Here is a 21,524-nt window from a genome sequence, read left to right on the forward strand (position 1 = left end):
CACACGGTGGCTGGGGTTGGAGAGACACAGTGCCTAGAGAGATGCAGGGGGACCTGGATATGGAGAGGCACAAGGGGTCCTGGGGATGGAGAGACGCAGGGAGACTGTATGGTGAATAGAGTCTGTAGCAGCCAGCAGTCTGCCTGTCCATGGAGTGCTGGAGATGGGCACTGGGTGTTCCTCCTCATTCCCCAATTGTAGTGGCTGGTGAGCATAGCAGATTCCACCCCCAGGGCATCCCGCTCTATCCCACGGCCTCCATCTTAGTCATGCCCTGGGTTTCCTAGTACAAAGCATAAAACAGACCACAGCATTCGAGAAACCCATGGCCTTCAGGAGGGCTATCTCAACAGCCATCTCATCAAAGCCAGTCAATGAAGATCCTGGTGTAGAAAAGTGCCTTGCGAGAGAAGATCCAACCTTGGGGAAAGCCACCAACAGGCGTCTGAGAACGGCATACTATGCCCTCAATAGCCAATATGAAACCAGGACGATGATCTTGTCCTCTAGTTTCAGCTCGCAGATGACCCAAGGCAGTAGGGACATTGGAGTAAAGAGATAAATTAATGGTAAGGTCCAGGGGACTGACAGTGCATCCAGTAGAAAAGCACTCTGGTCTCAAATCCTGGAACAGTAGCGGGGCAGCTTGGGATTCAGATGGGATGCACACATGTCTATGGAGGGGTGAACCCAACAGTTCATGAGCTGTTGTACATCTTTATGGTTGAGATAGTCTGCCTCCCAATCTTTGACCGCCAGAATGTAGACAGAGTTGGGAGAATGGTTCTGCCCATCAGAGGATTCTGCTTACATCTTGTATGACTCGAAGGCTCCTTGTGTCTCCTTGATGATTTATGTAGGTGATGGCCCTGGCTTTGTCTGAGCGGAGTTTGACCGGAAGGCCTTGGAAAAGATTTCTTGTTTAACACAAGGCCCTGAAAATTGCCCGCAGTTCCAAGATATTGATGGAAAGTTGGGATTCCTGGTTTATCCAATGGCCCTGGAAGGTTATCTCCAGAGTGACTGCTCCCTAACCCTGGAGGCTGGCATTCGTAGTGAGTAGAGTCCACTCCCAAATAAGAAATAGACATACCTTGTCCAAGTGAGAGGTCTGAAGCCACCAGAGGAGCAAGTGACGAGTCTCTGGAGACAATAACCTCAACTGGGACTTGATCTGAATGTGAAATCTGTTCCACTTGGTCAGAATTTCCGATTGGAAGCTCCTAGAATGGAACTGGGCAAACTCCACCACTTTGAATGTAGAGATCATTTTGCCTATAACCCTCATGCAGAAATGTACTAACATTCCCTATAAATGGCGAAGAGATTGTAGCACATTGAAAAGGGAAACAGTGTTATACTCTGGGAGAAAAACCCTCAGGACTAGAATTCAAAGAAGACCTCCTGAAACATTGCTGAGAAGGCACTAGGCTGGTTTTGCGCTAATTGAGGAGCCACCTGTGGGACTGAGGGATCTGAATTGTCAGGTTGAGGTGCTCCAGCAGAGTATCCACTGACGGGGCTGCAATGCGAAGTTTGTCTAGATATTATCCGAATCCCCTGAAGTTGCAGAGTGGCCGCCATTACTGACATTACCTTGGTGAACAACCAAAGAGATGTCGACAACCCAAAAGGCAAGACCCAAAATCAGTAATGTTACAAGAGGAACACAAATCGGAAAAAGCGTTAATGTCCATCCCAAATCGGGATATGTAAATAAGCAATATAACAGGGTGTATGATCACCCTGTGTCGGGACGATTTACATATCCCGATTTGGGATGGACATCAACTCTTTTTCCGATTTGTGTTCTTCTTGTAACATTACGGTCACGTGGAGGGGGTGGGGCCACCAGCACCGGTAAATGCAGTGCTGTTTGGAGCATCTTTTAATTGCAGGAGGTTGTGGTCTCTTCGTATTCCTGGGTTCACTTAGGCACAGGAGCTGAACTGGGTGGAGTCTGAGAGGGAGGGGGCGGAGAAGGGAGAAAATGACTGGTCCCAGAGACTGAGGGAAGAGGGAGGTGATGGGCACTGCTGCTGCTGGCTGCACCAGACATGGCTTTTGCTAATTGTGGTTGTCACCAGTGTTCAGTAAAATTACATCAGAGACATCCTTATTATTGTGCTGGCAGCCTCAGTGCCATCCCCTCAGGTGCTGGCGCCCTAGGCAGCTGCCTAAAGCTGCTTAATGGCAGTGCCGGGCCTGTACACAGTCCATATTAATGCTAATACAGTCTGTGTAGTCACCAGGAAACAGTGCCTTACTGTATGTCTCTGTGATGTTACTTGTTACTGGTAAATTAGCAATTACCTTCTCATGAATATTCAGTGGTTAGCACAACTGCCTCACAGCGCTGGGGTCATGGGTTATATTTTGACAAGGTCTCTATATGTGTGTGGTTTATATGTTCTCCCCATGTGTGTGTGATTTCCTCCAGGTGCCTCGTCTTCCTCCCACAGTCCAAAAACCTACTATATATTAGTGTGTTTGTGGGATGGGAAATGTAGACGGTACGATACCCAGGGCTTAAGCACGTCTTGCTGTAAGGGAAAGGAAGCTTGCTAAGGGTGAAGACCTCAAGTTCTAACGGTCTTATCATCTCTCTACTGGTACTACCCTAATATAAACCTTATGAGATCTAAGAATAATGTTATGTAACAAGAATACCATAAAATAAGGTTACAATAAAATTCAATTGTGAAATGCAATGAATTGAAACCACTAATATCACCAATGATGTTTATTTAATTGGTAAGATGTTATTTAATAGGTGGCCGATGGTGTTATTGGACAATGCAGCAAGGTGACAGCCTCGGCCCAAGCGGATCTTTTCATCACCTTCTGAGGGCACATTCCAGATGGATGACAGAACGTCCGCTACAACGAGCTGTAGTCTTGATCTAAAGGGAATTCAATTAAAGTTTCAGATCATCAATTCAGAGGAAGAATTAAACATTTTTGTTTTAACAATAGTGAGAATACTCTAAAAATAACAGCAATGACAGGGAAATTGTACCCAGAATACAATTCCCCAAAGAATTCTAACAAAAAGTAATGACAAAGTGTAAGCAATCATAGTTTCAGTCATGTAAAAAAACAGTCATTTTTTATCCTAACTTTTAATTTGTAATCCAATGGGATTGTGTTATACAGTACATGGAATCCACAAGAAAATATTTTTAATTTGTCATTTAATGGGATCATCTTAATTTTTAAGGCAAATACATTTTAAATATATTTATCTAAAAGAAAATCTTTTTAATTGGTAGTCAAATGGATTTTTTCTTCTTGTAATGTATTGGAACTCATCCTAATGTGTAATCCGCAAGAAATAAAAAAGACAATGGAAGACACAAACAGTTTCACTCAGACTTTCTCTGTCCGATATATAATCTGTCTATCATTGCAATACACATGCTATATATATGTGACTGAGGATTTTTAAATGAAGGGGTCCTGCATAGTATTAACCAGAATGGATTCTTCTTCTTAGTATAGTAACAAAAAGGAAGAAGGGCCCTGCATACATTCAAAAGGGAAAAGACTGAAGTAGTGGCACAAGGGGGTGAGATGAAGAGGGTAAGGATTTGGGGAGGAGGTGGGAAGGGTAACTACTCTCATATCCTCAAGGGCAGTATTAATTAAATAGAAATAAAGGGGCAGATTTTACTACAAGGATAGACTTATTCTAAAACATAATAATGAATAACTAGATCTTTATGTGGAGGTTTGTCATGCTTATGTTCACATTTCTTCGTTTTATATATGTAGCTTATTACATGGACCTGTCCACTGCTGGACACAATACATCTAAAACTGCCTATTTTTATTTCATTTACAACTATAATGGACGATGTTTCTGCCAGGTCATTTCCATTACAAGAAACTTATTTTTCCTTTCTCCAAATTGTGCATAAATGATGATACACGCGGAGTAATATGAGATGTAAATGTCAGTGTAATAAGAATGACATTGGTATGACAAAGAGATGTATAAATAAATATTGCTCAGAATGCCAGCGCTGGAATCCCGACACCAGTCACAATCCCGGCGCTGTCATCTCCACGGTAAGTAGTGGGGTAGGGGGAGGGTTAGGAGTTAGGCACTAGGGGGGGAGGGTTAGGCACTAGGGGGAGGTTAGGTTTAGGGTGCAAGGAGGGAGGGTTAGGGGTAGGGTTGGGATACTTACCGGCAGGTGTCAGTCCGGATGCCGGTGTTGGGATTCTGACCATCGGGATCCCGAGTGCCGGCATCCCGTACCAAAAAGTATAAATGCTAGCTCATAAGGAAACTGAAAGTAGACACAATAACACTGAGAGCACTTACGGTATTGCCAGATGTTTCCTTGGCATAGAGATCACGGGGAGCAATTTATGCCGTAAACCCCTAAAAACAGAAAGCAGACACCATAGTACCTAAGTTACTCCATGAGAGTATTATACAACTTAATGAGGCTGCTTTACTTCATTGGGACATTATCCTCCTCATTTTATATTCATCAGTTATTCTATATTATTATACAGAAAAATAAATATATTACAGTGACAATTTAAGTAAACTGTAATATGCTCTATGATAGTTACTGAGATGCACAGATTAGTATATGAATGGAATCCATCTCTCCTGTTCCTGCAGATGGGTCTGGAGGTGGAGTAACCAGAGAGTGACTGGCAGGGCTGCCGCTGCAGTAAAGTAGCCGGGTGCACTGCTACTAATACATAACAGTTGGCGCCCAGTGGCATATAGAGATTGCGTCGGGCAGCTGGTTCTGCCCTCAGGGCATGTTGCACTCTGTGCAGAGGCAGCGGTCGCACCACCCTAGTTACAGCCCTGTTATGGTATATGATTAACATATAAATAGAACTCGCTAACTTTTATCCATAATTCCCATTGTAACTTATTGTTCATGCGATATCAGAACAAAGTACATACGTACATCTCATAAGCACAATGTGCCTGGAACTGTGCCTGTTGTCCTTCCAGTCCGGTCCTAAGGAAAAGAATACAGAAATAATACAGTTACTACTGTGTTTGGTATATGATCTGCATCAGTTATTCAATTGTAAATATAAACCATTATTTGTTCCTATTATTCCCAGGTCAGTCGCTTCCTTCACCTAATCTGCATTCCAGTCCTATGCAATATACACCACTCCATTACAGCATACCCAAAGCAGCTTTTTTTTTTAAATATTGCACAACTGTAAAGACCAGCATATGTACACACGTCCCAACTGTCCCAGCATGGTAACTTGTGGGGTAACTACAATTTGTATGGCTGTGATAAGCTGTGATGCAGATTGCTAGTCCCCCAACTATGATAAACAGATCCCTTAAAATTTTAATTACATGGTACAAGAATACCTGGAGGACGAGTCTCAGCTGAACATTGGTTGTTCTGGCGCCTTCAGGGATCTTGTGGGCCAGACTCAGATGGTGCGCCTTCACCTGCAGGAGGAAGGGTGGACAGCAGAGAGTTAGTTACTGGGCACCGGAACACTCAGAGAAAACAGGGAGACGGGAGCTTATGGATGGGCAACCTACGTGTCCTCACACAGACATGTAATACCACAGGTGTAGATTTTCTGACTGATTGAGCCTGTAGTATATATTTCTGACATTTTAATTGGCAGCTGAATTTCTAATAGAACTTCAGTATTTAACTCTATAATACTACAATGGACGACTAGATATATTATATATAATTGGAATAAATTTGTTTTACTAGTTTATCTGGAGGTTTTTCATACCTTTGTTCACATTTCTATATATAGCTTATCCTATTGGCCGCGATTCAATTCAGCGAGCTGTCGGAGAAGGGCGGTTCTCGTGACTTAACATGGGTGTTTAGTCACAAGAACCGACATTCTCCGACTAAAGTGCCGGCTGTTAGTGCACTTCTGTCGGATTTCTCCTCGCACCCCCAGGAGGGTGCGAGAAGAAATTCTTTAGTGGGGCCAAACATCAGGCTGAATTGTTTCGCTCCGAGTGCTCCCTCCCAGAGCTATTCATCATCGCTTTGAACTGAACCACGGCCATGGACTCTTACAATTAGAATGGACTATGGGCCTGATTCAGAGCCGGACGCTCTGAACGAGCGCCCGCTCTGAATCAGGGCGTTTTTTTTTTTTTTGTGCGTCCTCCTGGACGCTCGCATAGCTGTGGGGTACCACCCACAGCTTATGCGAGCGTCCATGATGATGGTCGCGATGGTCAAGACCATCGCGACCATCGGGCTTGCGACAAGACCCTTGCGGTAGGGTCTCGTTGCCGCAAGCCCTGGAGTGATTTTGGCTCTATCAGAGCCAAAATCACTCCCACTGACATCACTAGTGATGTCAGTGGGGCCGGACCCAGACGGTAGGCGTTCCCATGGGAATGCCTCCGTCTGGGCAGCCACGCCCCCGGCACGCCCACCAAAGGGGGCGTGCTGTCACTCACCATCGACAGCACGCCCCATTTGGTGCGAGACCTGGAGCGACGGCTTCCCCGTCGCTCGCCGGGTCTCGCGCATGCGCATGACGGAGCTCCCTCCATCGTGCGCTTGCGCACTTGGGCACCATCGACCCGCTTGCGAGCGTACAGCGCTCGCGAGCAGGTCTGAATGAGACCCTATGTTTTTGTAAGATCATATGTATTACAAGAAACCTATTTTTCCTTTCTCATATTGTGTAAAAATTGTGACACTTGTGGAAAAATATAAGATGCAAATGTCAGTGTAATAAGCATTACATTGTATGATAAAAATACTAGGACATAAGGAAAAGGTAAGTAACCATAATGACACTGAAAGCACTGACCTCAGGTATTGCCAGGTGTTTTCTTGGCATATGGACCATGGGCTCAGGTACTGCCAGGTGTTTTCTTGGCATAGGGACCATGGCCTCAGGTACTGCCAGGTGTTTTCTTGGCATAGAGACCATGGCCTCAGGTTCTGCCAGGTATTTTCTTGGCATGGGGACCACGGCTTCAGGTACTGCCAGGTGTTTTCTTGGCATAGGGACCACAGGGGGCAGTTTATGTAGAGAAGCCCTAAAAAGAGAAAATAGACACATTTGCACCTAAAGGACTCCAAGAGAATGTAACAATAGCTAAGGTTAGTACAATATAATAATGTACACATAGCTAGATATTATGGTGTATTATGGTTAACATTAATATAGTAATAGTTAAAAAAAAATACTTCATCACAATCTATTCTTATCTATAAATGACACTAATTTTCATCATTTTACATTTCTATCCATAAATCACATTGTTACTTATTGTTCATGTGATATCTGCACAAAGTACTTACGCAGAGCGTCTCATAGGACCAGCGTAACTGGAACTTGGCACTTTGTCCTCATGGTCTGGTTTTATAAAAAAGAATAAATAGTACAGTTACTATGTCTGGTATTTGTTTTGCCTCAGTTAGTCAATGGAATATAGTTTAGAAGTGTAAACCCCTATTTGTTCCTATTGTTCCTGGGTGAGTTGCTTCCTTTTCCTAATCTGTAACTGTAAAGACCAGCATATGTACACACCTCCCAACCACCCAGCATGGTAACTTGTGGGGTAACTACAATATGTATTGCTGTGATAACTAGTGATGCAGATTGTTAGTGCACAACTATGATAAACAGGCCCCTCAATCTTTTCATTATAAGATACAGTACATGAATACCTGGTGGACGAGGGTCTTTCGGCTGCACTTTGCTTTCTCTTATAGCCTCAGGGATTTTCTGGGGGGCACAAACACGATTCCTCTCCGTCTGCAGGAGGAAGGGTAAACAGCAGAGAGTTAGTTACTGGGCACCGGAACACTCAGAGAAAACAGTCCACAACTATGATAAACAGATCCCTTAAACTTTTAATTACATGGTACAAGAATACCTGGCGGATGAGTCTCAGCTGAACATTGATTTTCCTGGCACCCTCAGGGATCTTGTGGGCCAGACTCAGATGATGCGCCTTCACCTGCAGGAGGAAGGGTGGATAGAAGAGAGTTACTTACTGGGCACCGGAACACTCAGAGAAAACAGGGAGACAGGAGCTTATGGATGGGTAACCTACGTGTTCTCACACAGACATGTAATACCACAGGTGTAGCTTTTATAACTGACTGAGCCTGTAGTAGATATTTTAACATATTTTAATTGGCAGTTGAAATTCAAATAGTATTTCAGTATTTAATGGATGACTAGATCTATTATATATAATTAGAGTAAATTTGTTGTACTAGTTTTATCTGGAGGTTTTTCATGCCTTTCTTCACATGTCTTAGTTTATATTTAGCTTATCTTATTGGCCGCGATTCAATTCAGCACAATATGAAGTCGGAGAATGGCGGTTCTTGCGACTTAACATGGGTGTTTACTCGCGAGAACCGGCATTCTCCGATCAAAGTGCCGGCCGCGAGGCTGTTAGCGCACTTTTGTCGGGTTTCTCCTCACACCCAAAGGAGGGTGCGAGAAGAAATCGTTTAGTCGGGCCAAACATCAGGCTGAATTAAACAGCTCTGGGAGCATCCTCCCGGGGCTATTCATCATCACTTTGAATTGAATCGCGGCCATGGACTTGTCCATTACCAATTATTTTTATTTCATTTACAATTAAATATGGACTCTGGGCCTGATTCAGACCATAGCCGCGAATGCACGCTATGGCCGATAGTCGCCCGTCTGCGCATGCATATGCATGCACAGAGCGCGAACCAGTCTTTGAGATCGGGAATCGTGCGTTCTTAACACAAAGAATGAGCGCTACTTTCAGTGACAGATAGTGCCGCTTGTGGGTGGTAACAGGGGAAGGTGCTTGTGAACGGGGGAGTGGTGCTGCGAACGCAGGCATGTATGGGCGTCTAAACAGCGTTTTATGGGTGTGCATAATTAGCATGGAGGCGTCATTGTACACGTCACTTGGTTGTAGTTCAGCCTGCAGTGATCGCAGTGCTTGTGGTGGGGTAGGGTCTACCTCAAGCGCTGCGTGCAGCTCCGATGGCTCGTGATGGTTCTGATTAATCACACACTTCCTGGAGATGACGTGTGCTAAGAAAGAAAAATGGGCGTCCTTAGACCGGCATGTGTTCGCGCTGCCGTCGCTCTCCAAGACATAGAGGGCGTCCTTACACCAGACAGTGCGATCGCGGAATTTGCATACCCAGCCCCTTTTGGCTGCGAGAGAGCGCAGCTTAGCGTCCGGGTCTGAATCGCCCCCTATTTTTCTTTTCTCATAGTGTGTATAAAGAGTGACACTTCTGGAGTAATATAAGATGTAAATGTCAGTGTAATAAGCATTACATTGTATGACAAAGAGGTGTAAAAATGCTAGGACATTAGGAAAAGGTAAGTAACCATAATGACACTGAAAACACTTACCTCAGGTATTGCAAGGTGTTTTCTTGACATAGTGACCACGGCCTCAGGTACTGCCAGGTGTTTACTTGGCATATGAACCTCGGCTTCAGGTACTGCCAGGTGTTTTCTTGGCATGGCGTCCACGGGCTCAGGTACTGCCAGGTGTTTTCTTGGCATGGGGACCACGGGCTCAGGTACTGCCAGGTGTTTTCTTGGCATGGCGTCCACAGGCTCAGGTACTGCTAGGGTTTTTTTTGGCATAGGGACCACGGATGACAATTTAGGCAGCATAGCCCTACAAAAAGAGAAAATAGACACATTTGTACCTAAAGGACTCCAAGAGAATGTAACAATAGCTAAGGTTAGTACAATATATTACCCATAGCTAGATATTATGGTGTATTATGATTAACATATATATAGTAATAGCTAAAAAAATACTTAATCCCAATCTATTCTTAGCTATAAATTACACTTATGGTGCGTACACACTGGGCGATTAAAGTGGACGACTGAACGATAACGATATCGTCCACTTTATCGTCCATTTTTAAGTCGTCCACTTTATCGTCCATTTTTAACACAAAAACGATGACTGATAACGACGCGCGTTCCTGCTGGTCGTTCGTCATTATCGTTCATCGGGTTAACATGCAGGCCAACCTGATGATGGCGTCAGGTTGCTGTATGTTATGGAATGGGGGAGAGAGACCGGCGCTGAACGATATCGTTAATGATATCGTTCAGCGGGTGTACTCAATGTCATCAACGACATTGAGCACAGCCTGCCGGGGACACACTAGACGATATCGCACAGGGAGCATATCGTCTAGTGTGTACGCTCCTTAATTTTTGGCATTTTACATTTCTTTCCATAAATCACATTGTTACTTATTGTTCATGTGATATCTGCACAAAGTACTTACGCAGACTGTCTCATAGGACCAGCGTAACTGGAACTGGGCACTTTGTCCTCATGGTCTGGCTCTATAAAAAAGAATACAGAAATAGTACAGTTACTATGTCTGGTATTAGTTTTGCCTCAGTTAGTCAATGGAATATAGTTTAGAAGTGTAAACCCCTATTTGTTCCTATTGTTCCTGGGTCAGTTGCTTCCTTTGCCTAATCTGCAACTGTAAAGACCAGCATATGTCCACACCTCCCAACCACCCAGCATGGTAACTTGTGGGGTAACTACAATATGTATTGCTGTGATAAGTAGTGATGCAGATTGTTAGTGCACAACTATGATAAACAGGCCCCTCAATCTTTTCATTACAAGATACAGTACATGAATACCTGGAGGACGAGGGTCTTTTAGCTGCACTTTGCTTTCTCTTATAGCCTCAGGGATTTTTTGGGGGGCACAAACACGATTCCTCTCCGCCTGCAGGACGTAGGGTAAACAGCAGAGAGTTAGTTACTGGGCACCTAAACACTCAGAGAAAACAGTCCACAACTATGATAAACAGATTCCTTAAACTTTTAATTACATGGTACAAGAATACCTGGTGGATGAGTCTCAGCTGAACATTGATTGCTCTGGCACCCTCAGGGATCTTGTGGGTCAGACTCACATGGTGCGCCTTCACCTGCAGGAGGAAGGGTGGATAGCAGAGAGTTAGTTACTGGGCACCGGAACACTCAGAGAAAACAGGGAGACGGGAGCTTATGGATAGGCAACCTACGTATCCTCCCACAGACATGTAATACCACAGGTGTAGCTTTTCTGACTGACTGAGCCTGTAGTAGATATTTTAACATATTTTAATTGGCAGTTGAATTTCAAATAGAATTTCAGTATTTAATGGATGACTAGATCTATTATATATAATTAGAATAAATTTGTTGTACTAGTTTTATCTGGAGGTTTTTCATGCCTTTCTTCACATGTCTTAGTTTATATTTAGCTTATCTTACTGGCCGCGATTCAATTCAGCACAATATGAAGTCAGAGAATGGCGGTTCTCGCAACTTAACATGGGTGTTTTCTCGCGAGAACCGGCATTCTCCGACTAAAGTGCCGGCCGCGAGGCTGTTAGCGCACTTTTGTCGGGTTTCTCCTCACACCCAAAGGAGGGTGCGAGAAGAAATCGTTTAGTCGGGCCAAACATCAGGCTGAATTGAACAGCTCTGGGAGCACCCTCCCGGGGCTATTCATCATCGCTTTGAATTGAATCGCGGCCATGGACTTGTCCATTACCAATTATTTTTATTTCATTTACAATTAAATATGGACTCTGGGCCTGATTCAGACCTTGACGCTAAGCCGTGAATGCACGCTATGGCCGATAGTCGCCCGCCTGCACATGCATATGCATCGCAGTGCGCGAACCAGTCTTTGAGATCGGGAATCGTGCGCTCTTAACACAAAGAATGAGCGCTACTTTCAGTGACAGATAGTGCCGCTTGTGGGTGGTAACAGGGGAAGGTGCTTGTGAACGGGGGAGTGGTGCTGCGAACGCAGGCATGTTTGGGCATCTAAACGGTGTTTTATGGGTGTGCATAATTAGCATGGAGGCGTCATTGTACACGTCACTTGGTTGTAGTTCAGCCTGCAGTGATCGCAGTGCTTGTGGTGGGGTAGGGTCTACCTCAAGCGCTGCGTGCAGCTCCGATGGCTCGCAATGGTTCTGATTAATCACACACTTCCTGGAGATGACGTGTGCTAAGAAAGAAAAATGGGCGTCCTTAGATCGGCATGTGTTCGCTCTGCCGTCGCTCTCCAAGACATAGAGGGCGTCCTTACACCAGACAATGCGATCGCGGAATTTGCATACCTGGCCCCTTTTGGCTGCGAAAGCGCAGCTTAGCGTCCGCGTCTGAATCGCCCCCTATTTTTCTTTTCTCATAGTGTGTATAAAGAGTGACACTTCTGGAGTAATATAAGATGTAAATGTCAGTGTAATAAGCATTACATTGTATGACAAAGAGGTGTATAAATGCTAGGACATTAGGAAAAGGTAAGTAACCATAATGACACTGAAAACACTTACCTCAGGTATTGCCAGGTGTTTTCTTGACATAGTGACCACGGCCTCAGGTACTGCCAGGTGTTTACTTGACATGGGGTCCACGTGCTCAGGTACTGCCAGGTGTTTTCTTGGCATGGCGTCCACGGGCTCAGGTACTGCCAGGTGTTTTCTTGGCATGGCATCCACGTGCTCAGGTACTGCCAGGTGTTTCCTTGGCATGGTGTCCACTGGCTCAGGTACTGCCAGGTGTTTTCTTGGCATGGGGACCACGGCCTCAGGTACTGCCAGGTGTTTACTTGGCATGGGGTCCACGTGCTCAGGTACTTCAAGGTGTTTTCTTGGCATGGCGTCCACGTGCTCAGGTACTGCCAGGTGTTTTCTTGGCATGGCATCCACGGGCTCAGGTACTGCCAGGTGTTTTCTTGGCATGGCGTCCACGTGCTCAGGTACTGCCAGGTGTTTACTTGGCATGGCGTCCACTGGCTCAGGTACTGCCAGGTGTTTTCTTGGCATGGGGACCACGGCCTCAGGTACTGCCAGGTGTTTACTTGGCATGGGGTCCACGTGCTCAGGTACTTCAAGGTGTTTTCTTGGCATGGCGTCCACGTGCTCAGGTACTGCCAGGTGTTTTCTTGGCATGGCGTCCACGGGCTCAGGTACTACCAGGTGTTTTCTTGGCATGGCGTCCACGTGCTCAGGTACTGCCAGGTGTTTTCTTGGCATAGCGTCCACTGGCTCAGGTACTGTCAGGTGTTTTCTTGGCATAGCGTCCACTGGCTCAGGTACTGCCAGGTGTTTTCTTGGCATAGGGACCACGGCCTCAGGTTTTGCCAGGTGTTTTCTTGACATAGTGACCACGGTCTCAGGTACTGCCAGGTATTTACTTGGCATGGGGTCCACGTGCTCAGGTACTGCCAGGTGTTTTCTTGGCATGGCGTCCACGGGCTCAGGTACTGCCAGGTGTTTTCTTGGCATGGCGTCCACGTGCTCAGGTACTGCCAGGTGTTTTCTTGGCATGGTGTCCACTGGCTCAGGTACCGCTAGGTGTATTCTTGGCATGGGGACCACGGCCTCAGGTACTGCCAGGTGTTTACTTGGCATGGGGTCCACGTGCTCAGGTACTTCAAGGTGTTTTCTTGGCATGGCGTCCACAGGCTCAGGTACTGCCAGGTGTTTTCTTGGCATAGGGACCACGGATGACAATTTAGGCAGCAAAGCCCTACAAAAAGAGAAAATAGACACATGTGCACCTAAAGGACTCTAAGAGAATGTAACAATAGCCAGGGTCATCTTAACAGCAGTGTGGGCCCTGGGCAAAGCAATGCACTGGGGCCCCTACACACCCATTCACGGGAAAAAAATGTAAATGGCCAATAAAATTAAACCCTCCTGCATGCCCATCAGACTTCCCACACATGCAGAGAGAGACTGTCTGACTGGTCTGAAGCCAACAGATGAAGTGAAACTGGGACTGAGGTGAGTACTCATCACCGGGGGTGGAGGTTAGATAAGAATACAGTGCACCGGCGGCGTATAAAAATATCACAAATTTACCAACTGACCGCAGCTGCAGGGGGGCATGTTGGCGGGCCCCTACAAACTTCGGGCCCTTGGGCAACTGCCCAACAAGCCCAATGGAAGAGATGGCCCTGACAATAGCTAAGATTAGTACAATATATTACCCATAGCTAGATATTATGGTGTATTATGATTAACATATATATAGTAATAGCTAAAAAAATACTTAATCCCAATCTATTCTTCTCTATAAATTACACTAATTTTCAGCATTTTACATTTCTTTCCATAAATGACATTGCTACTTATTGTTCATGTGATGTGTGCACAAAGTACTTACCCAGAGCGTCTCATAGGACCAGTGTTACTGGAACCGGGCGCTTTGTCCTTATGGTCCTTATGGGCTGGCTCTGTGGGAATGAATACAGAAATAGTACAGTTACTATGTCTGGTATATGTTTTGCTTCAGTTAGTTAATGGAATATAGTTTGGAAGTGTAAACCCCTATTTGTTCCTATTATTCCTGGGTCAGTTGCTTCCTTTGTCTAATCTGTAACTGTAAAGACCAGCATATGTATACACCTCCCAACCACCCAACATGATAATCTTTGGTGTAACTACAATCTGTATTGCTGCGATAAGCGGTGATGCAGATTATTAGTGCACAACTATGATAAACCGACTTCTTAATCTTTACATTACAAGAATACCTGGAGGATGAGGGTCTTTCAGCTGCACTTTATCTTCTCCTGTAGCCTTAGAGATTTTATGGGGGGCACAAACACGATTCCTCTCCAGCTGCAGAAGGAAGGGTAAACAGCAGAGAGTTAGTTACTGGGCACCGACACACTCAGAGACATCAGGGAGACAGGAGATTATGGATGGGTAACCTACATGTCCTCACACAGACATGTAATACCACAGGTGTAGCTTTTATGACTGACTGAGCCTGTAGTAGATATTTTTAACATATTTTAATTGGCAACTGAATTTCCAATAGAAAGTAAATGATCACATTCAAACCAATCTTCTAATAAAACTGATTTTGAATGTTCATAATGTTATTTTATTTAATAATAAATCCCTTGTTCCACCACAGTTATACCCAGTAACACAGATAAATATGCAGTTACACCTTGAGGGCTGCTCACCAGTGTTTTGATGTGCTTGGCCTTGCTCCCATAGGTGAGTGTGCTGCGAGAGTCTTCATAGGCAGCATCCGCAGGGCTGATGTGTGTGATCATCACCATTCTGCTCCTGCCACTCAGTGCGCCCTGTGATAGATAAAGCTCTGGTTATAGGGGAGATCACTGAGGAATCCTTACACAGTGTAATGAGCAGTTTAAAGATCTACTACTATTGTTTTAATTATTTTTAAATTGTGTATTGTGTAATTAACTCTTAATTGCCCTGTTTAATAACTCACATTCATATTCCTAAATGCATGTATCCCAAAAAGATATCTAAGAAGTGACTAATGCTACTTATACATCAGCCATGGGTGTATCAAGGGGCATATTAAGAGAGGAGGGGGCCCATGTTCACTCCCCGTCCGGGCCCCCTGACATCAGCAGTAGACTCTGGACAATAGAGTAAGCCCGGAGTCTACTGCGCATGTGCATGTCACCTGGAAAATGGAGCGGCAGGCTCCCGGTGACATCTTACAGCGCATGCGCAAAATGATGGGAAAATGGCCACGGCAGCCATGTTCCCGATGACTTCTTACAGCGCATGTGCAAAATGCTGGGAAAATGGCAGCGGCGGGCATTTTCCAGGCGTTTTGTGTAGCACTACTCTGTGGGACTTCGGAGAGGTAAATATAAATAAAAGGTATGAGTGCAGGGTGTGCGGTGCTGGCCCCCCCTGAACCGCACACCCAGCACCCATTATAAATACGCTCCTGGGTGCAGGGTATACGGTGCACATGTCCAGTGGTCTCACACCACACACCCTGCACCCACAACTTATACTTTACTCTCTGCCAATGCTGCTGTAATCACCAATGTAGTCACCGGGAAAATGACATGGGTGCCATATTTCCAAAGTTCTGCACATGCCCAGTAGATAAAGCACAGTGCCAGAGTATAACTAGTGCATGTGCCTGTAAGAGAAGGGGGAGGCCTGCATGGAGACTGTACATGGGGCCCTTCTCTCTTATCATTGTCCCTGACATCATGTACAGTTGTATTGTCATATGTATGTAGGAAATCTCATAGTAATAACATACCTTTAGCAGCCAGGTCAATTTGCTGTCCCGATAATTGATATGGCTGCCTGGTCTCTTGCGTAGCGCCATAATGCAGTTCCTTAGGGCCAGAAGGGAGCAGTTTATATAGCCACTTTCTCTCAGGGTTTGGCCAGTGTTCATAGTCTGATATAGAAACAGAAAAGATAATGAAGACACATCTGACATCAGTCACAGTGTGGATGTGGTACAAACACATAAACTATTGTATAAAAACTAATTACACAATTTACTTCAATTGTGTCCCAAGACAGTGATTTCCATTCCCCTTAGTTATGATATTGGCCGAAATGCTTTATTTATTGCATGTAATTTAACCCAAGCTACTAAAAAAAATGGAATTCCATTATTAGTACAGGTATCATTAATTTGATACTGGTTTATGTTATTAATTAAAAAAATGACTTTAATCAAAATGTTATATAATTTGTTATGAGTAAGGTCTCAGAGGAAATAATATGAGATATGGTAAGAACTTACCTTTGTTATCTCTATTTCTACGTAGTCCATAGGGTTCCACAGGATACCTTGGGGTATAGGTGTAACGTCAGTCATCGGGCACCATAGAGTTAAGCTTTCAGCCTCCCAGGATGCACTAGGGTCCCCCTCCTATACCCCGCCCCCGAGCCAAGGCACCTCAGTTAGTTACCAAGCCATAGGCCGGAGGAGGAGAAGGAATAGAGAGAAAGAAGATCTGGATACACACAAGAATCACACTCTCACCAGAGGGAGACGGAAAAACCGGTGACCAGAACAAAGCCCATCTGCAGCACAGGTGCGACAGGGTGGGAGTCCTGTGGAACCCTATGGACTTCGTAGAAATAGAGATAATAAAGGCAAGTTCTTACCATATCTCATATTTTCTACTTCAGGGTCCATAGGGTATCCACAGGATACCTTGGGGATGTCCCAAAGCAGTATCCTTTAAGGGTGGGGACGCTCCTGTGCTGAAAGGAGAATCCGCTGCCCGAAGGAAGCATCCTGAGAGGCGAAGGTGTCAAACCTGTAATACCTCACGAAGGTATGGACAGAGGACCACGTAGCAGCCTTGCAGATCTGGACTGCAGAGGCACCACGTCCTCAATCATCAAGGCTGTGCGGACTGCCCGAATAAGTCCAGGAATATACACCTTGGACCTAGCGTCTGCGTCCTTAGCATGGAGAGGTTCCTGATCGTAAGGATCCAGAACCTCCCCATCATCAGACGTCCCTTCGTCATCCTCATAAGGAGCCGACAGAGACGCCACCGGCCGTTTATGTGGCCGCATCACAGCCTCCCCCTGCAACACATCTGACAAGTGCTGTACAGAACTCGTCAGGGAGTTAACCCACGCCGGCTCCTGAGAAACCGGGAGAGGGGAAATAGGGAGACTGCGGGGTACCACCAATTGTCTTGGGAAACCCTGCATGGGTGACGACACCACTGATTGCTGGGCCAAACCCATCTGCGTAAACGCGGGCTGTGGAGCTAACTGGCCCACTAAGGTTGTAAGCGCCTGAGCGAAACAAGCCCAGGGCGGCTCCTGTACCGGTGCTGTAACCGTAATAGGCCGCGCCATTGACAAACACTACTGGCAGAGGCCCTCCGCGCTACCCTCCCCCTCTGCTAAAGGTACTTTACACGTAGTACACTGTAGCCGGAGAGGAAAGTCACTTTCAGACATGATGGTACAAAGTATGTGACCCCTCTCACCAACTGTTTTTAAAAAGGTGAGAGACCACCCTGCAGCACCGCACCGCAAGGGCTTTAGCAGAAAGAACAGGGACAGTAATAAAGCTGACAGTCAGAAATGGAAAGTACAGGCAGCAGCGCTAGCACAGTCACATACAATGCAAAGAAACTCAATTCCTGCACTAACCAGCGCTGATAAATCAACTACACAGAGTCTGGTAGGACACAGCGCTGCATACACAGACCTGACCACAGCGGAGGAGAGGTATGCGGGGGGACCCAGACCACGATGCCTCCGTTCAGACTTCCAGCAGCGTTCACCATGTGTTCTGGAAGATGGCCGCCGAGGAGCAGAGAGGAGGCTGGCCTGGGGGAGGAGCGCTGCCACAGGGCCAGTTGGCGTGTTGCAGAGAGGGCTGTGTGCAGCGGGGGAGGCGCCGGCTGTGAGACAGGGAAGGCGCGCTCCCCTGGCATGCATTTAACCCCCGGGACGCCGCAGCGCTACCGCTCTGCTGCGGTCCGCTGTCCCAGGGGGGTAGTGGAAGCGCAGGTTATATACCTGGCTCCACGCTGCAGCCAGTCCCCAGGAAGCCCCCTGCCTGTGGACTCTGGACCATGTAACAGCGGGGACCCACCGCGGGACCCCGCTGCTTACCTTGCTGTCCCCCTTGATTCCGGCCATGGTCCGGAACATCTGGGGGTCACCGCTAGCTGTGACCCCAGATGCTCACCAGCATCCCCGGATCGGTACCGGCGTTCTGGTACCGGCGGGAGTGTAGGGAAGACAGCATGGACGTCAGGACTGACTGTCCATGCTGTACATCCAGATGTGCAGCCACAGCTGCATGCAGAAAACTTCAGGGGCTCTTCTTAGCCCCCACTCCAACAGGTGCACCCGACTCCGGCCGGGCACCAAACTAAACTGAGGTGCCTTGGCTCGGGGGCGGGGTATAGGAGGGGGACCCTAGTGCATCCTGGGAGGCTGAAAGCTTAACTCTATGGTGCCCGATGACTGACGTCACACCTATACCCCAAGGTATCCTGTGGATACCCTATGGACCCTGAAGTAGAAAAATGTATATAACCAAGGGGGCGGTGGCCGGTAACAGACTGGGAAACACCGCTCTAAAGGGAGAAGGGCCACGCTTAGGGAGTACTACAAACACACAAAAAAGAGCTATAAACATGAAAGGCTCTGTTATAACTCCTCCACTACAAAAAGATGCAAAATCAAACGACAACGCTCATAAGAGCTTTAATCAAAGAAAAGAGCTTACTTTACATGCCACCTCAGAATACAGGGCAAAGACTACCCTAGGACTATTTCGCTCTCTGATAATAAATTATACACATAAAGGATTGTCATTTACGTTGCATAGTGCAAGAGCAGCTTTGGTCTCATCATGTGCCTCATTTTGTGTGAGCAGGGTGATAACTAGCTATGGGCCACCAGTGCCATCCCACGGTCCTTGGTCCTGGCTACCCTGCACAGTATGTGCACCCCATCATGCGTCCTGAGGATACCCAGCCAGAGCTGTGATTATTGGAGTTGCCAACCACTTCCCCCCCTGCATGACACAATGATGTCATATAGTACATGCAACATCATGACATGGCGTAATCATGGGGTGGGGGTGGCTCAGGGTGCAAGTATGCCCTGTTATGGCTCTCTGAGTGCACCTAGATTTCCATCAGGGTTTAACTTTACCAAGCAAGGTAGCGGCATTTGCGGAGGAGCAGAAGAATATAGAGGTGAAGGGGAGGAGTTGGGAGGAGTGAAGGTGTCCCTAGCATAATATGTATGGTGTTGGTGCACCACTGCTCCTCATTGTACAGAGCAGAACTGGAACAAAATCTTGCACAGTGCACATCTGGTGATTGTTCTATAGGTTGCAGAGGCCGTTCCCTTAGAGCAGATAGTAGGCACACACCCAGGCGTGCTCTGCGTGGACTATCTGTGATCACTGGTGCAAAACCAAAGCTTTTAGCATAGTGCAGTTTTAGTAACCTTCTATATTCCTGAAAACACATTGTATGTTCCTCTTTGTGATTCCGTGGGTTCTTTCTAGGTGCTCTGGTTTCCTCCAAAATCACACTGGCAGGTAACTTGGCTGCTGGCCAAAACATTGGATCCCTGTATGTGTGTGTGTGTGTGTGTGTGTGTTAGAGAACTTAGAGTGTAAGCTACAGTACAGTGGGCCAGGGACTGAGGTGACTAACAAATATTCTCTATGTAGAGTAGACAGTGACGACTAGTGGTGAAGCATGAACACTGCAGAAGGATAGCAAACTCTTACGATATTTACCTGGCATTGCAGGGGAACATACAAAGAAATGATAATGTCATATAAAATACAAGTGATACCTGGCATGCTCGCTCTGATCCCGCCAGGTCTATCATGTACAGCCGGCCTGTGCACACTCCATAACTGCTCGTCTGCTTTACGGTGACTTGTAACACAGCATGGGAGCGGGATGAGTTCTTATTGGCAGCTGTGGCTGCCTTAGAGCGGCGCTTATTCCCTTTAGTCAGTAATGCGATGGCCTGAAAAAGAAAGTAATATAAATGCACCAACACTCTTGTGGTTACACAAAACAACGCATAAAGTTACACCCATGTGTTATAGCTACAGCAGGGTCACTACACCAGCAACCACATAGTCATGGGCTCTGCTTATTCATTCACTCATTAATTGGTTCTTTACAAACAGCAACCCTGTTTATATTAGTCTATACTTATATAACTTATTGTCATTTGTATCCCCCTTGTTCAGTGCTGCAGAACCCTTGTGGTGCCATATAAATAAAAGATGATAATAATAATAATATAGATAGGGATGACTAGTGGTGATGCATGGATGCTGCATAAGGGTAGCACAGACTAATGATAGTCACCTCCTCAGGACTGCTGGGGAAGAACTCTGCAATCCCTTCTATCCTGGTGTTGCCGTAGGGATCCTCTCTAAGGTTCAAACATCCAGAGGATGGTTTTAGCAGATCCCGAACGGTTTCATTGTAGACCTGAAAATGTAATGAAGGAATAATCACTCTCTGCAATACAAGGAATAGTCACTGTCTGCAGTACAAGCACGGCAAGTGTATAATCCACATTTATTATCTGGAAAGGGCTTGGGTTGCTTGTGGTTCTCCAGATGCTGTATATCATGAAGAACATTTTTTGGGGGAATGCACATATAGGGCTGGGGCTCATCTTAGCTTTCAGTTCTGCACAAGTCCCCATGAATTTTCAGAAAAGCAGGAGTAGGGGGTCTCAGTTGCCCCCTCAAACTTTGCTACGGGCCTGGTAATTGCTAGTTATGCCCAATTACATATTATTACATGTTATTATATGTTGGGGGATAACTTATAGTTGGACGCATATGTGCGCAGAATGTACATAAAGAGGACACATAAAAAGCTTATTTCATGCATTTGTTGGGCCAGAATCATCTCAAGATGCATCCAGCTGAAATACAGCATTTGCTACAGGTATATGTCAGGTGTAATAAGTGTGTATAGCGCACAATAACAGAGATAGTGTAGCAATGTGGCATTATAGTGTTATTAGTATATCACCCCATTCTTAAAAAACCTACCCTTGATCCTAGAACTCTCTCCGACTACCGACTCACTATCTCCTCCCATTTTCCCAGACTCCTTGAGTGTATTTTTTACAACTACATTACCACCACCCAAGGTTCTGTTCTTGGACCTCTCCTATTCTCACTCTATAGGTCCTCTTTAGGTGAGCTCATTTGGCCTCCAATATAAT

The 21,524-nt window shown here is 45.9% G+C and overlaps 1 protein-coding gene across 1 annotated transcript; it reads right to left on the reverse strand.

Moving 5' to 3' along the window:
- Positions 1-244: 244 nt before the first annotated feature.
- LOC148509017 (uncharacterized) lies at positions 245-9,477 on the reverse strand. The gene is made up of 7 exons (XM_088443723.1): positions 9,364-9,477; positions 7,880-7,963; positions 7,671-7,758; positions 7,302-7,356; positions 6,982-7,036; positions 1,094-1,309; positions 245-283 (listed from the first exon to the last, which is right to left on the reverse strand). The coding sequence occupies exons 1-7, from the start codon at positions 9,475-9,477 to the stop codon at positions 245-247; spliced, it is 651 nt and encodes a 216-aa protein (XP_088299849.1).
- Positions 9,478-21,524: the final 12,047 nt, after the last annotated feature.

This window comes from Taudactylus pleione, unplaced genomic scaffold, assembly GCF_031769625.1.
Source record: "Taudactylus pleione unplaced genomic scaffold, aTauple2 ptg000333l, whole genome shotgun sequence".
Taxonomy (NCBI): Eukaryota; Metazoa; Chordata; class Amphibia; order Anura; family Myobatrachidae; genus Taudactylus; species Taudactylus pleione.

Bases quoted from the DNA above. Each gene is read 5' to 3' on its own strand.
- LOC148509017 (XM_088443723.1), bottom strand. From the start codon at position 9,477: ATGCCAAGAAAACACCTGGCAGTACCTGAAGCCGAGGTTCATATGCCA. The intron at 7,964-9,363 runs GTAAGTGTTTTC...TTCCTCCTGCAG, and splicing joins AACACCTTGCAATACCTGAG to GTGAAGGCGCATCATCTGAG. The intron at 7,357-7,670 runs GTATTCATGTAC...TTATAAAACCAG, and splicing joins GAAAGACCCTCGTCCACCAG to ACCATGAGGACAAAGTGCCA.